Genomic DNA, 16,697 nt, shown 5'->3' with positions numbered 1-16,697 from the left:
GGAAAGATGATGTTGCCATTAGTGAAGATGGAAACAATATGAGAAGTACAGGACTTTTTGGGGGAGAATGGAAGGACAATCAAGAAGCTAATTTTGGACATTTAAGTTATACTTTCTAGTAGTGATGACCAACAGGCATCTGTACATATGAATCTGAAGTTAGAAGGAGGTATGGATTAGATTCATACATTTGTAAATTCACGTGTGGGTACAGACAGTATTTAAAGCTTTATAGGAGGGGGTGGGGGGAAGGGGGGAGAAGTGACCCAAACATTGTATGCACATATGAATAAAAGGAAAAAAAAAGCTCTATAAATTCAAGGAATTATAAGTGGGTGTGGACAGAAGAGACAAGAAGCTTAAGGTGTAATGTAGGGGCACCCCTAAATTAAGGGGTAAATCAGAAATCCTTAGGAGACTGAGAATGAGGGGTAGTAAAGGAAGACAACCAGGAAGGTGCAGTGTTCTAGATGGCAAGTGAAGAAAATGTTTCAAGTGGGGGGAGTCAAGTATGTCAAATGTCAGTGAGAAGGGAGCAAGTTAAGGACAGTGAATTCATTACTGAAATCTGTAATGTGGAAGTCAACGTGACACCAACAGGAAAGAATAGTTCAGGGAAAGCAGTGGCTATAAAGTGGGTTTATGAGAAAGTTGGAAGGGAGAAACTTTAAGTAGCAAGAGTGATAGAGATCAAAGCCAGGGCATTCACCATGCTAGGCAAGCACTCTACCAATGAGTCACACCTGATAATGCAAACTTTAAAAGTATTTTTCTTACTCTTTTGTTTAGCCAAGCAAGTATGGCTACATTTTCATGTTAAATGTGTGTGTGATTAAGACTCCACTGTGATTAGAGGTACAGAAAATCAATATGGTTTCATAGAAGAAAAGGGAAAAAGTGTTTCAAAGAACAAATTATTAAAAAGGTCATGGAAGTCAGAACCAGGGCTCACACCTATAATCCCAACTACTAGGAAGGCAGACATTGTGAGGATCATGGTCTGAGGCTAGCCTAGGCAAAAAGTTAGTGAGACCACTCCCCCCCCCCCCCCCCCCCCGCATCTTGACCAATAAAAAGCTGGGCATGGTGGCCAACAATGTCACCTCAGCTAAATGGGAAGCATAAATAGAAGGCTCAAAGTCCAGGTGAGCACAGGCATAAATAAGAGACACTATTCAAAAAGTAACTAAAGCAGTTGGCAGCGAGGGGGTCACAGCTCAAGTGGCAGATAGAATGCCTGCTTAGCAAGGCAGAGGCCTTGACTTCAAAGTCCCTGTATGGAGGAAAAAAAAAAAAGGCATGCATGGGAAAATGTCATCAGGTTCACTGACATCTTTGGGTCGACAACCCCATCATTATCAAGGTAGTATTATTTCAACATGACAGAAAATGTTTCAAAAGACCAGACATGGAGCAAAATCACACTGTCTTACCTAAGCAGAGTAGAAACATAAGAAAACAACCTGGGGAAGGGATGGTCTCCAGCTAGCAAAAAGTAGAGAATAAAGTGAACTGTGTCCATCTTTTTACTCTTGTGGTGGCAGTGAACACTAAACCCAGGGCCTCATGTATGCTAGACAAGCAGTCTACATAGCACTGAGCTCCAGCCCCAGCTTGTTACCAACTTTAAATGTGTTATATAGTACATTTCTTATCTATGGTTGTGTCTACCTACTACCATACTTGGATAAAGGAGAATGGAAATATCAGGATATTTTCAAATTTTCTACTTATATGATTCCCTTTTCTTGTGCACTATTTCACTACGTACTAATTGGGTTTTTTTGTTTTTTTTTTTTAAAACAGGTTTTTGCTAAGTAGCCCAGGTTAACCTCAAACTCAAAATACTCCTTCCTCAGCCTTCCCAGTGCTGGGATAATTAGATACTAACAAGACAACTTAGTGATTTTCTGCAAATGTGACTTCTGGGCTGAAATCTAATTGTGTGCCTTAATAATGCACGTGAAGACTGGCACTAAACTGTATCAGTACAATGTAGAAAGAACTCTGGATTAAATACACTTTTCCAAAGGCAATGGATTAAATATATTTTTCCAAGGGCAATCACATTTTACACACACACACACACACACACACACACTCAAAACTCACACTTTAAGAATTGCAAATTTAAAAAATTGTATGGATCTACAACTGAGCAAATGTGACAATCTAAATGATCAATTCAGCTGTTAAGCAGAAATTATTAAAATCCTTTCAAAATTGTTTAAATGAAGATTTAGTATTATTTCTATAGTTACTATTAATGCCTGAATTTTCTTTTGTTCCCAGTTGTAACTCTAAGTAAAAACACATGTATCTAAGAGGACATAATGTTTACATGAAGAGTTATAGTTGGTCCTCTATATCAGAACATTTTACAACTGGGGATTTAACCACCAGATCAAATATATTCAGGAAAAATATGTGCAGGTGCACTGAATGTATGGACTTCTTCTTTTCATTATTTCCTAAACTATTAAAAATTATTTACATGGCACTTACCTACTGCACTAGGTATTCTAAGTATTCTAGAGATGAGTTTAAGTTATATATACAGAAGAACCAGGGCATGGTCACAGGTGCCTCTAATCCTAGCACTCAGGAAGCAGAGGCAAAAGGATTGCAAGTTTGAGGCCAGTCTGAGCTATATAGTGAAACCTTTACTCAAAATGACAACAGGAGGATGCACAATGCACATACGTTATATGCAAATACTATGCCACTTATATAAGGGATATGAACACCTGTAGACTTTGGTTATCAAGGAGGGTCCTGGAACCAAATCCCCCACAGATAATGAGGAACAACTGTACTCTATCAGGATGTGATAAAAGAAAATGTGGTTTGAGTTTCAGAAAAAAAAAAAAACAACCAAAAACCTACATATGGTGATATGAAAAAGAAAATATAATGGAGCAAAAAAAAAAAAAAAAAAAAATCCACAAAAAAAGGTCTAATTTTAGCTCAGGTAAAAGTAACTCATGACTATTTCATTTATCTCCTTCCCATGAGAAAGGGATTAAAGGAATAGCACAGCATATTTTAAAGTCCAGGTCAATGGCTAATACCTGATGTCCACTCTAAGCTTGGGGTAATACTGAGACACATATTTCCTGATGAGACTGTAGGAAGCCTCTTTAGGTTCACAAAGGCGAGTGAAGGCCAATGGGAGGACATCCTCCAATTTTACTTGTGGTTCTGGATCCACTGCAGAACTCCTCTTCTGAAATACAGAATGAAAACTCATGATCATTATAGACTGTGTTTCTATACACAACTTAAAAGGGTTTTCCTCCTATGACTGCCAAATCGATGGGGAAACAGCAAACTAGCATTTTTTTCCACATTCAAATAAATCGTACTGTATGAACTGTGCGGCTCTCTGACCCTCCTTCCCTTTAAGAAATGAACTCAGGGCTTCACTCCTTAACATGTAGGACCACATCTTTGGCAATTTCTTTCAATTAAAAATCTCAGATTAAAGAGTTAAAAATACACAGAGGTAAAAATGAAGGACAGCCCATTTAAAGGGGCTAACTCACTCTGAGCCTGAGACAAAGAATTAGTTGCGGCATCGGACAGCATTTTTAGAGTATTTTCAGAGTATCAGAGAGTTCTGTATCTTTAGAATTTTTTATAAAAACAAAGTTACAGAAGAATTTTCATGATTCTAATTACTGGCATAAATGAAATACTAAGTATTTCACTTTATTATTGTAGCAATAGCTTATATAAATAAAACTGGGTCTTTTTTATCTTATTATAAATTTGTTATTAGGATATATTCATTTTCTGGGGGAGGGGATTCATAGTGACAATTCTGATTAGACATGTTGTACATTAGTTACACTGTCCCCATCTTCTTTCTCCCTTAACCCCCTAACTGTGTCATCTTGGGGAGGGGGATTTTGTATTTTCAAAGATGAGAAAAGTTAGCCCTGAGTATAGCTTTAGGGTCTAGTGTTTAGTAAAAATGTTCTGGGCATACTTCTAGTTTAAAAGATATTTTGCAAAAAAGCTGTATAATTAACTGGGTCAGAGTGCCTGAATATGAACTATGACTGTTCTATTCACTAGCTGACCTCTGAAGGCTTTTGCAGAACGGCTGCACTTTGCGTAGTGCTAAGCACACAGTATACACTCAATAAATGTGACTTTTAGTAGAAATAACAGTATTTCAATGTTCAATCAAACGCTGGTATAGACTTCTTACCTTTCTGTTTCTAGATTTCTGAGGTGTTTTTCTTGATTTTTGTACCACAACAAAACTTCCAGATGCACCTTTTCCTTTTACCTAAAGTGAATTAATTTTTATTTTAAATTATTCCAGTATTCATGTTTATAACTTTACACTAGACAAAGGGAATTACAGAGGATGACACAAGGGCTAATGTAAAGTGCTATTTGACTCTTCAGAGAAAAAAAACAATGTAAGAGGAGTCAAAAGATGTAGGGGATCCTAGTTATGACCCATCTGGCTATTTAATACTGAACAACCCAGTCAGTCCTCTGCAACTACAAAATTGGGGAAGAATGCTATTGTGATACTGGGTTAAACAATCTATAAAACAAACAAACAAAAAAGGAAGGGACAAAATTTCTTAAGGTAAATAAGAAAACCCTCACTGTAATGAAAAGAAGCTAGGTCCTTGGTAGTTTAGCTCCTAAGTGGTCTCAGGTCACAATGCTTCCTACAGTTTACTAATTACAGATTATTATTCCTTATGCAAAAGGTTATCTAGTAACTTTTAGACAATGCATACGATGGTAAGTATTATCACATTATTTCCACACTTGCAAAGCACTTTCATAGAACTTTAAAGTTGATTCACAATAACCAGTCATCCATGCCTTAGTTCTACCTATATTTTTATCATGTAACAATCAAGATAAAATACTTTTAGCACATTAACTGTTGTTTATACATCAAAGTAAGGGTTAAGTCTCTGGAGACAAGGGTAGGTCACAAACAAATTTTCATAAAGAAAAATATGAAGCCCACCCACAAGCTATGCTGACATACACTAGGTTCTTTGACTTCATGATCATATTAGCTAGGTAGTTCCTTTTAATCAATGATCATTTTAAAGGCCATTAAGTATTAACTTTACATTTTGGGAAAGCTAGACAGTAAGATCCATATAGCAGGGAAGTTTTATTCACTGATCTGACATAAACATCTGACATACAGGAGACACTCAATATATCTTGAACTTAGAGTTCCTAAGCAGAGTTTAAATGCCTGGGTGGTACAGAATTCTATACTAATTCAGGCCGGTGGAGTGGCTCACTGGTGGAATGCTTGGCTAGCAAGTGCAAAGCCCTGGGTTCAATCCTCAAAATGGAAAAAAAAAAAAAGAAAGAAAAAAACAAGAATTCTATACTAATTCAAACAGTGCAAAAATTAAAGGTATATGGAAAAAAGGGACTAGGATTCTGGGAATATGGTGGACTAAGTTTTTAGAACTATCTATGCTACTATACCATGGGACCTGGTAGTTATTTTATCAGTCTGGACCTCTGAAGAGGGTTAGATAAGACAAAGTCCATCCTGATCTCAGATTTATCTGATTTGTTTTTTTTGCAGTGCTGGGGATTGGGTCCATGGCCTTGCACATGCTTAGGCAAATGTCCTAGCACAGAGGTACATTCCTGCTCTAGACTTCTGTTTCTAACCAATGTTTTGATGAAATACGCATGGTAACACAGATTATGCCTGAAATCAATACTGGTTCTAGGATTAGTGTCAATTCCTTCAGGCTTCTCTGATTCTCCTAACAGGCTTTAGTAGTTTAGATACTCATCAGTTAAAGCAAACCTATTTATAAGGCTAATTTATAAGTAGTAAAGTCTAATCATATAAATTAGGCTTTAAAGTTAACAAACCTAAGACAAAAGCAATTATCCTTTTTTCAACTGTAATAGTAGGGTTCCTTAACCTTCTAATTTTCAGTGCTATGTGATTTCAAGCACAAGCAGGCCACAGAGAAAAATCCAACTAAGAGTATAATAAGAAGAGGGAAAAGTACACTATCTTATTGCTTCTGTTCTCTTTAATAGTTAACTACAGAGACAACTAGTACCACTGTTTCTGAGGCCTAGTCTCAGGTAATACAATTAGGTTAAGCTGAAGTATTTCAGCACCATGTAACTCGTTTTCAACAAAAAAAAAGACATAAATAGCCTAAAAAGACTAAAAATGGACTTGGCACAGGTGATACATGACATGGTCTTGTTTTTAACAACTGTATGATACCTGTTTGATGACTCCTCTGTTTAACTCTCTTTTCAGTGCTTGTTTAAGGAGATAGCCCCTCCTCTCCAGCTCCAGAGAAGGGTACTTATGGATGATGTATTTTCGAATAGCAACCACTGATGCACCACTCTTCTGGAAGCATGCCTAGAAAACAGATTTGTCAAATCATACATATTACTTTAAGTTATTTTTGGTAGTGAGCTTAATAACACGTAATACTTCAGATAATTTAAGTTCATAATGGCTGTGAAGAAATACACAATTATTAAATACTTCTGTAACAACTCTAAATTGTTCAAAACACATGAACAATGTTCTGTGTGTTAATGAAAAACCTCTTTTCATTTAGAAGATAGATCTTTAGCATGAGAAATGAGAAAAGCAAAACATTTCTATATTTATAGGATTACCTCCCTGGCCCATTTTAAGGAATGAGTTTGTCATACCAGGAGCAATATGTCTCTGCAGGTTTTCAATGAATGTCAACAGAAAATAAGGAAAGATAATCAAAATGAAAGGGAATAATCTGGGTTTATAGACAGCACAGTTTTAAGGGGAGTTCTGAGTAACAATGAAGATATTATACTAAGATTTATAGTGCTGCTTTCTTCCATTGCCATCCTAATCTACAAATGACCAAAGAAGAATTAACAACTGATTATATCACAAAGGTAGCAAATGTTTAATTTTTCAAATGCTTTAAAATTTGAAGCTCACAGAAATAGCATCTGGTAAATTTATCTAATGGGCTAATCCTCCAGTCTTGTGTTATCATTGTCTATAGACTGAATGTAGCACTTACTCATCCTTATTGGACAAAGACTTAGTTGAAATGCTGTTTTATGTTTTGACAACAAAGAAAAATAACTCATTTTTTAGCCTTCAAATAAATGATGGTAGGTGTACCAGAAAAGCCTGTACAACACAGGTTGTATTAATATAGGTCACCTAACTCAAGTAAATGTCTCTGAACTATTAACAATCTATTGAAGTTTATTCCTGATTCTGTAAGAAAACACAAAGCAGGCTGGTACAGTGGCTGAAGTGGCAGATCACCTGCCTAGCAAGTGTGAAGCCCTGAGTTCAAACTCCAGTACACACAAACATACAAAAGAAAACACAAAGCAAAGAACGATAAGCAGAAAAGAACTCTGTAATCCTAAAACAAACAATCCCTTGTGCTACAGAAATACAAGGAGACATTAGCACTCTTGTTTTACACAGATGATTGTACAGTGGTCTAAAATCATGACTTGTAAAACTTCATGAAATGCACATGGTATCACAAAAATAACCATATGTGTACAAATATGCAAAATCAAATTCAGTGTAGGCCAAATTTTTCTTGCTCCATTTTTAACTATTCAAAAATTTTAGCACCTTCATGCTCTTTATATCTCTACTCCTTCAAACCCACACTGAATGGCTGAAGTAAAGCCCTTAAGGAGGGCTGCACAAAGAACAGAGATCTCACTATGGTCAAGCTATCTAGAGGATAAGTTTTCTTAATGAGGTGAAAGTAAGAAATCTCGAAGGAATGAAGGAGAGGTCTGAATGGAAACCCTTTTCCAGCTCATGTTGTCAGTTTTATCTTCTCAAATCTGAGCTGACAACCAGGCTGCTTCTTCCTATGTATACCACCCTTGGTTAAAATGATCTGAATGTCTCTCTCCAGTCTGAATCGGACCCTAGCAAAAAAGTCCCTGAAATGAGGGGTCTCTTTTAACTCTTCTTATCAATTGAAAATTACATGGGAAGATTTGGGTTGGGGATGTAAGCTCAGTGGTAGAGTGCTTGCCTAGTACGCACAAGGCCTTGGATTGATCTCCATTAAGGGTGGGGGGTGGAACTTACACAACAAAGGTAGTATCCTCTAAAATTTTTTTTAGAAACTATGACATATTATGACAGCATAAGCTAACAAAAGCCAATCAATTATAGTGAAGTCATGAAGTCATGTAAGGAGGATAATTTGTGCAGCATTTGGAAGGGCTAGATGATAAAGCTTATGTGAGGGCTTCCTAGGTGAGGTATAAAAGAAAAGGGCTGTAAACATCAGAGCTCAGCTGCACAGATGAGAATTTAACAAAAATTCTCAAGGTTATTTTGTTACCTAGTAATAATTAGATTTTGTTAAGGACAAGGACCCTGTCTTTGGCCAATGCTGTATCACAAGTCACAGTTGTTTGTCTCAGAGAAGGTAGCCCATAAATGTTAGCTTAGTGAATTAACATTTGTAGCCTTCAAACAAAAAATACTTGATCAATAAACTGAGTTAAAAAAAACATTTCTAAAGGTTAAGTCAAAAATATTTATTAAATATAAATTTTTAACAACAGTATTCATCAAATGTAACCATGCCAGAAAAAACATGTACCTTACATAGGTTTCTTCTACTTGAATCTCCTTTAGGAAGCAAAGCAAGATTCCTGGTACCTGGACAGAGTACGCCACTTTCAAGTAAGCAAAAGATGAGCAGGATAAATCTAAAACAACTGCTTTAAATAAAAACTTGCCTTAATGGCCTCAGTTAGGATCGCATCCATCTTGGGACGTGGTGAGGAAGCCATCGGTGTTTGTTTCTGGGCCCTGGCTAGCTGGCTGGCAGAAAGGGTAGCCCAGGACGGTATCGTTTTTTTCACTTTCTTCTCCTTTTCTTTAGTCTGATCTTTCTCACTTTAAAACAAAGAACCTTTCTTACACAAGACAAACTTTCCAGAAAGATGCATAATCTACATTTTGTATCCATGGGATTCACATTTTTGGGCTCTGGGGCTGGTGGAGTAGCTCAAGTGGTAGAGCACCTGCCTAGTAAGCATGAGCCTCTGAGTTCAAAATCCAGTACCACCAAAACAAAACAAAAAAACCCAGAAAATATTTTTGGGTTCTGCATCTAAGGATTATAAATTTTTGAGAAAAATTACATCTGTGCTAAACATATACAGACATTTTTTTCTTGCCATTATTTCCTGAATAAAAGTATAGCAACTGTCAATAGAGTATTTACATTGTATTACATATTATAGGTAATCGAGAACTGATTTAAAGTACACAGGAGGTTATGTGTAGGTTATATGCAAATACTAAACCAATTTATATAAGGGACTTGGGCATATACAGATTTTGGTATCTGCAGGAGTCAAACCAATCTCCCTTGGATACAAAGGGACAACTGTATAAAGAAAGAAACAGGAAAAGAACAAAAATTGATAAAAATGTTATACACTAAGGTGTTATGTAAAACAAGCAAAAATTTATAAAATAAAACTTTAAAACTGGGTACTATAAATGAACTAAAAAAGATACTTCTTCTTAGGTGCAGGAGAGTAGTCAGCTAAGATAATGCTGGGATGAAGGTCCAGCACATAAAATAAATGAGAATTTTAAAATGCATACTGGCAACCACTATACCAGACGCAGTTTGGTATAGTAGAAAGAAGTCAAGCTTTAAAGTCAGAAAACTAGGTTTGAATTTTATCTTTAACACTTACCAACTAGCAATATGATCTTTGCAAGTGATATATGTCTGCTACCGCAGTTATAAAACAGTAATATAACACCATCTCAGAAAAGAAAGTATTATGAGATTATGTTTCAAAAATCAAAATGTTCACCTACCTAGCAAGCCCTGAGAACAAATGCATTACAATAAAAGTTTTAAAATCAAAATAACTTTATAAGCCAGAAAACATTATGTAAATTTTACTGTAAGTAATAGAGTACTCCATGCACCTAACATATTAGAACACTTAAAAAAATATATAGTACAGCTGCTAAAATCCCACATTTTACTACCATTCCTATGAAACTGGGATAAAGGACTCCCTGAGGGTTATACCTAGAAGGTATAGCTATTGCCATTTTATTTGAAAGGAAATTTCTAACGGTCCTAACCAACTATGAAAATAAGAGTAAATACTACCTGCAGAATAAATACAAATCTAACCTGGGTGCCAGTGACTCACACCTGTAATCCTAGCTACTCAGGAGGCAGAGATCAGGCGGATCACAGTTCGAAGCCAATTGGGCAAATAGGTCGAGAGAACCTATCTTGAAAAACCTCATCACACACACACACACAAAAATAAGGTTGATGGAGTAGCAGAAGATATAGGCCCTGAGTTCAAATTAAAAAATAAAAACTTTAAAAAAGAATTGGTACCATCTCTTACAGATAGGGGTCATCAACAGCAAATTTTGCATTCAGATGCCCAAAGATGCTTCCAATCCAAGCTTCACTGAACATATGCAGAACTTTAGATCACTCTAGCAAATGCTTGATATACTGATGCTTTCACATAAGCACATACACACAACAACTCAGTCTTGGCTCAGATGTAGTATAAAATGGTTTAAATGCCTTTCTGATTAGATTTTTTTTTTTGTACTGGGGTTTGAACTCTGGGCCTAGTGCTTGCCAGGAAGGAACTCTACCATTTGAGCATGCCATCAGCCCTTTTTTACTTTTAGTCATTTTTTGAATAGTTTCTTGCATTTATACCAGGGCCAGCCTGGACTATGATCCTCCTATTCATGCTTCCTATGTAGCTGGGATGCTTACTGATTGAGATGGGGTCTCCAAACTTTTTGCATGGGCTGGCCTTGAACCACAATCCTCCCCATCTCTGCCTTCCAAGTAGTTAGGATTATAGGAGTGAGCCAAGCACTCAACCTCAGATCAAATTTCACAGTTAATGCTTCATTTCTTATTGAGATTTGTCAATGCTTAAAATAGCAAGTATTTCAATAATGAATTCTAAACACATACACACACTCTAAAGCCAACAGGAAGGGATTATTTAAGCCATTATTCTGCCAACTACTACAAATTTTAAAAGCCATACAACTATGTAATAAAACCATTTCAAATAATCCTAAAAAGTGTATCCAAATAGCAAATACTAGCATCCATCAATGTTGTTAATATGACTACAACCTGATCTGCAGCCCTTTTATGCAATCTTCACTAACTTTACTTACTCCTTCTTGGCTTCCTCAGAAGACGTGTTTTCTTCTTTCTCTTCAGTCTCAGGCTCGCCTTTGGGTTGTTCCGTCTCACTAGCTGTAGCAGGTGGAATTTCATTCTCCTGTTCTTCTACAGTGGAGACAGATTCTTCTGAACTTATATCTGGTTCTGAAAAATCAAGTAGATACACTACAGTGCCTACACCCCTCCCCTATGAGTTAAAAGGTCAAATGTTCTGCTTAATGAGTAAACTCTAAAATGAACGACAAATTACTTAAGAGTGCAGTTTTATTCCTTCCTCTTCTTTTTCTTTTGTTTTCTACCTTTCTTTTCTTTTTTTTTTTTGTGGTATTGGACTCAAACTAAGTACCTCATATATGAAAAAGCAGGTACCATCCACTGAGCTTCATCCCCAGCCCTCTTTTATTCTTTATTTAGAAGGGTGGGAGTAGTGCTGGGGATTGAACCTAGGGCTTCAAGTATGCTAGGCACGAGCTCTATCACTACACTACATTCCCAGCGCCCACCTTTTATTCTTCATATAACTCAGGCTGCATTTTCAATTACTTATCCAGAACACTGGGAGAAAATGGGCCAGGAAATTACACATTCACCCTAAATCTCGATAGTGTACTTTGTAATATTAACGGTATTTATAATTAAGAATCTTCTGCCGGGTGCTGGTAGCTCACATCTATAATCCTAGCTACTCAGGAGGCAGAGATCAGGAGGATCGCAGTTCAAAGACAGCATGGGCAAATACTTTGTGGGACCCTATCTCGAAAAAACCCACCACAAAAAAAAAGGGCTGGTGGACTGCTTGAGGTGTAGGACCTGAGTTCAATTCCCAGCAGGGCAAAAAAAAAAATCTTAAGAGAATAAAAGAAAATTAGCACATATTTTCCAGACTAGAACATGAGAAGGGAAATACTGATGTCTGCATTGTTTGTGCTTTTCCTCCATAGCATGTCTCTGAGAAGTTACTATAAAACACAGAACTGCAGGCATTGCTTATACAAAGACACCAAAGAAAAGGACTCCAATGACAAAAATCAAGAAACAATCAAATTATATGCTTGAAGAGTGTGATCATGTACATTATGTGAATTAATTATTGAAGTAATGATGAAAATTTTTCTGTGGTCTTTGCAGAAAGAGAATAAAAAAAGTGCTACTTCCTGCTTATAATCAAATTGTAAAAGGAGTATCTAGTTTCTTAGCAAATTAAAACTCTAAAAACCATAACCTTCAGAACAGCCAATTACCACCTACAAATTATGTCCTGAATTATCTTCAACTAGATAAAATAGTCTACTTCAAATTTCTGTCTGTTCAGGCAAAGCTGAGGTTTTAGAGTTAGACACACATGGAGTCTAGTTCAATATTTTAAATTCTTTTACTTTATTTTTTGTTTTTTGGATCTAGACTTCATTAAAGTGCCCAGGCTAGTCTTGAACTCCTGGGCTCAAGGAATCCTTCCATCTTGACATTTCCTGAGTGCTAGGACTATGGGTAAACACCAGCCTCAAGCTGAGTCTTCATGAACTTCCAACTCAATGATCGTAGGCCAAATTCCTTGACATCTCCACGTCTCATATCCTTACCCCACATTTATGAGGATTATATATAATGTTTTAGGGGAAGCCTGTAGGCTGGCACTTGTACTGAGTGATTCTTGTCCTCCTCTGGCCTATGCTGATTCTTCTAGAACTGTTTCTCACATGTTTAAGGATCATGAAATATACAACTTCATTATAACAATGGTGTCTAGGGAATACAGGTAATAAATGAATTTAGATTTTCCACAGGAAGATGTATTTTTCATAATGATTTTTTTAAAGCCCCTCACCCCAACAATTTGCCCTAATGAACTACATAGTAAGAATCACTGTTAATCACATGTTCACTTATAAATTGCCTTTTTCTAAAAAAAAGAAAGAAAAAACAGCTAGGTGTGGTAGCACACATATACAATCCCAGCACTCCATAAACTGAGGCAGGAGGATCATGAGTTCAAAGCCAGCCTGGGCTACATAGTGAGACCTTCTTCTCAAATCCCCACCCCACCCCACCCAAAATACTGCTTCTCCAGTGAACACATGAATGGTAAGAAAGCAAAACCTTCGTGGCAATACTGAATTTGGACTCAGGGCTTCATGCTTCATGCTAGGCAGATGCTCTACTGCTTTAACTGCACTTCCAGCCCTCTTTCTGTGGTTATTTTAGAGACAGGGTATCACTTTTTGCCCATGGAGGATGCCTGGACTGCCACCCTCCTATTCTACTTTTAGCCATAACTGGGATGACAAGTGTCATCAGGCTCAGCTTTTTCCAATTGAGATGGGGGTCTCGAAAACTTTTTTGCCCAGGCTGCCCTGGACTCTCCATCCTCTCATTCTCACCCTCCCACATAGTTTGGGATAACAGGCACACACTACTGCACTCAGCTATTGGTTAAGATGGGGTCTCGCTAACTTTTTTGTTCCAGCTGGTTCAAACCACTATCCTCCTGACTGCAGCCTCCCAAGTAACTAGGATTAAACAGGTATGGGCCACAAGTGCCTGGCTTGCTCTAGTTATTTTAGAGATTAAGGTCTTGCTTTATGTCTGAGCCAGCCTGGACTGCGATCCTCTTATTTTATACTTTCCACTGTAGCTGGGATGAAAGGAGCACACCACTGCATCCAGCTATAGGTTGAGATGAGGTTTTGGGAACTTTTTGCCTAGGGTGGCCTCCAACAATTCTTCCAATCTCAGCCTCCCAAGTAGCTAGGATTATAGGCTGAGCCACCAGTCACTTACTAAACAGCCTTATTATTGATACAGAAAATTTTAGTCGTCTGAATAGATCAAAATCAGTCCACGATATTCCTTTAAGTCAAAGTTAATTTCAGAGCAAGGCCCTAACTCTCTTTAATTCTATGAAGGCTGAGAGAGGAAGTTACAGAAGAAAATGTGAAGCTCCCAGAGGACGGTTCATGAAATTTAAGAAGCTATCTCTTTAACACAAAAGTGCAAGGTGACGGACTTGTGGCTCAAATGGCAGAGTGCCTACCTCTAAGTGTGAAGCCCTGAGACTGCCCAAAACTTCAAAAAAGTGGAAGGTGAAACAGAAAGTTATTCAGAGTATCTATAGTAGACAACTGATCTCTTTTCAACATGACTTACTATGTTAAGCTGACTGTTGAGACCTAATGTTCTGAAAGAATACTTTGAAAAGAATTTTCAAAGTATTTCTCCTTGAGGACAATGTACCTGGTTACCCAAGCACCCTCATGCACAATGAGATTAATGTTGCTTTCTTTCCTGCTAATAAAATATTCATTCTGCAGCTTATGGATCAAGGAGTATTTTTTTTTTCTTTTGGGGGATACTGTGGTTGGTTAGTTGTTCTGCCAGCCCTTTTTGTGTGTGTGTTTTTTGTACTAGAGTTTGAACTTTGCCTCACACTTGCTAGGCAGGTACCCTACCACTTGAGCTATTCCACGAGCCCCTGCCAGCCCTTTTTGTTTTATTTTCGAGATAGGGTCTACTTTATCCCCAGGCTGGCCTGGACCACAATTCTCCTATCTGTACTTCCCTGCATACAAAATGACCATACCTGCCTAGCCATGGACTGAGATGGGGATCTTCTGAACTTTTTGTCCAGGGTGGTCCTAAACTAAGATCCCCTGTTGTCTATATCCTGGGTAGTTAGGATTTACAGGCATGAGCTACCATCAAGAAGCAGTTTTAACTTTCAAGTTTTATTATTTAAGAAATACATTATACATTGGGGATTGGACTATGAGCACATGATAAAAGTGAGAGCACACAAGGAAGGGGTGAGGATAGGTAAGACACCTAAAAAACTAGCTAGCATTTGTTGCCCTTAACGCAGAGAAACTAAAGCAGATACCTTAAAAGCAACTGAGGCCAATAAGAAAAGGGGAACAGGTACTAGAGAAAAGGTTAGATCAAAAAGAATTAACCTAGAAGGTAACACCCACGCACAGGAAATCAATGTGAGTCAACTCCCTGTATAGCTATCCTTATCTCAACCAGCAAAAACCCTTGTTCCTTCCTATTATTGCTTATACTCTCTCTACAACAAAATTAGAAATAAGGGCAAAATAGTTTCTGCTGGGTATTGGGTGGGGGAGAGGGAGGGGGGCGGAGTGGGTGGTAAGGGAGGGGGTGGGGGCAGGGGGGAGAAATGAACCAAGCCTTGTATGCACATATGAATAATAAAAGAAAAAAGGAAAAAAAAATAACTAGAGCAAAAAAAAATAAATAAATAAATAAAATAAACTTGACCTTTGCTGACTTTGTGAAGAACAAAAAAAAAAAAAAAAAAGAAATACATCTTGTAAGACTATAGCTGCTATAGATAGTGATTTTTCTGATAGATCTGGGCAGAATAATTGAAAAACCTTCTGGAAAGGGGGGTAGGGAAAGAGTAACAGATGGGGTGAATTTGATCAAAGTACATTTATGTCTATATGCAAATATCACAGTGTGTCCTCTATACAATTAATATATGCTAGTGAAAGAAATATAGAACAAAAGAAAGAGAGAAAACCTTCTGGAAAGGATTCCATTCTAGGTGCCAGTAAAAACATGTGATTCATGGGAGGAGATCAAAATATCACCAGTAAGAGAATTTTGGAAAAAGTTAATCCAACCCTCAGGTTCAAAACTTCAGGGGAAGCCAGGTGTGGTGGTACAAGCCTATAATCCCAAGCACTGGGGAGGCTGATGCAGGAGGATCATGAACATGTGGCCACCCTGGGCTATAAAACAAAACCCTGCCTCAAAAAAAAAAAAAGCCTAGCTACAAGCCAGGCAACAATGGCTCATGCCTCTAATTCTAGCTATTCAGGAGGCAGAGATCAGATCAGGAGGATGGTTGTTCAAAGCACACAGTTCATAAGACCCTATCTCAAAAAGGAAAAACAAAAAACCCAACACAAAATTGGGCTGCAGAGTGGTTCAAATGACAGAGAGCCTGCCTAGCAAACATGAGGTCCTGAGTGCAAATTCTACTACCAAAAACAAAACAAAAGATACAAAACAAACAACAAAATATTTCAGTGAAGGAAGTAACCACAGATGTGGTAGAAACAGTAAGAAAACTAGAGATAAGGCCTAAAGATGTGACTGAATTGTTACAATTTCATGATAAAATTTGAGTGAACGAGGAGTTACTTCTTATAGATGAGCAAAGAAAGTGTCTTCTGGAGATGAACACTGCTGGAATGATAATGAAGGATTCAGAATATAATAGAGTTTGAAAAGATTAACTCCAACTTTGAAAGAAGTTCTATGATGGGTTAAAATGGAATCAGACAGAGAAATCTGATGTGGCAAACTTCATTGCTCACTCATTATAAACAACAACCAGTTACGCCATCCTTCAGCAACCCCAAGTGATCAGTCAGCAGCCACCAACACTGAGGGAAGACCCTCTACCAGCAAAAAGATTACAACTCA

General features: G+C 37.4%; 1 protein-coding gene across 10 annotated transcripts in view; it reads right to left on the bottom strand.

Moving 5' to 3' along the window:
* Window positions 1-16,697, bottom strand: part of Hp1bp3 (heterochromatin protein 1 binding protein 3) — a 37,010-nt gene that overhangs the window by 12,111 nt on the left and 8,202 nt on the right. For 7 of the 10 annotated variants that reach the window (XM_020168645.2, XM_020168651.2, XM_020168649.2 and 4 more), the window contains 5 exons: window positions 11,240-11,393; window positions 8,776-8,935; window positions 6,260-6,403; window positions 4,217-4,297; window positions 3,072-3,226 (listed from right to left, as the gene is read on the bottom strand). In XM_020168645.2, the coding sequence (XP_020024234.1) occupies window positions 3,072-3,226; window positions 4,217-4,297; window positions 6,260-6,403; window positions 8,776-8,935; window positions 11,240-11,393 (694 nt within the window). The remainder of the gene's footprint in view (window positions 1-3,071; window positions 3,227-4,216; window positions 4,298-6,259; window positions 6,404-8,775; window positions 8,936-11,239; window positions 11,394-16,697) is intronic. The other 3 variants (XM_020168647.2, XM_074081125.1, XM_074081126.1) reach the window with 1 other exon arrangement.

This window comes from Castor canadensis, chromosome 7, assembly GCF_047511655.1.
Source record: "Castor canadensis chromosome 7, mCasCan1.hap1v2, whole genome shotgun sequence".
NCBI lineage: Eukaryota > Metazoa > Chordata > Mammalia > Rodentia > Castoridae > Castor > Castor canadensis.
The sequence above is the reverse complement of the archived record's forward strand: the minus strand, read 5'-3'. Positions and strand labels throughout refer to the sequence as shown.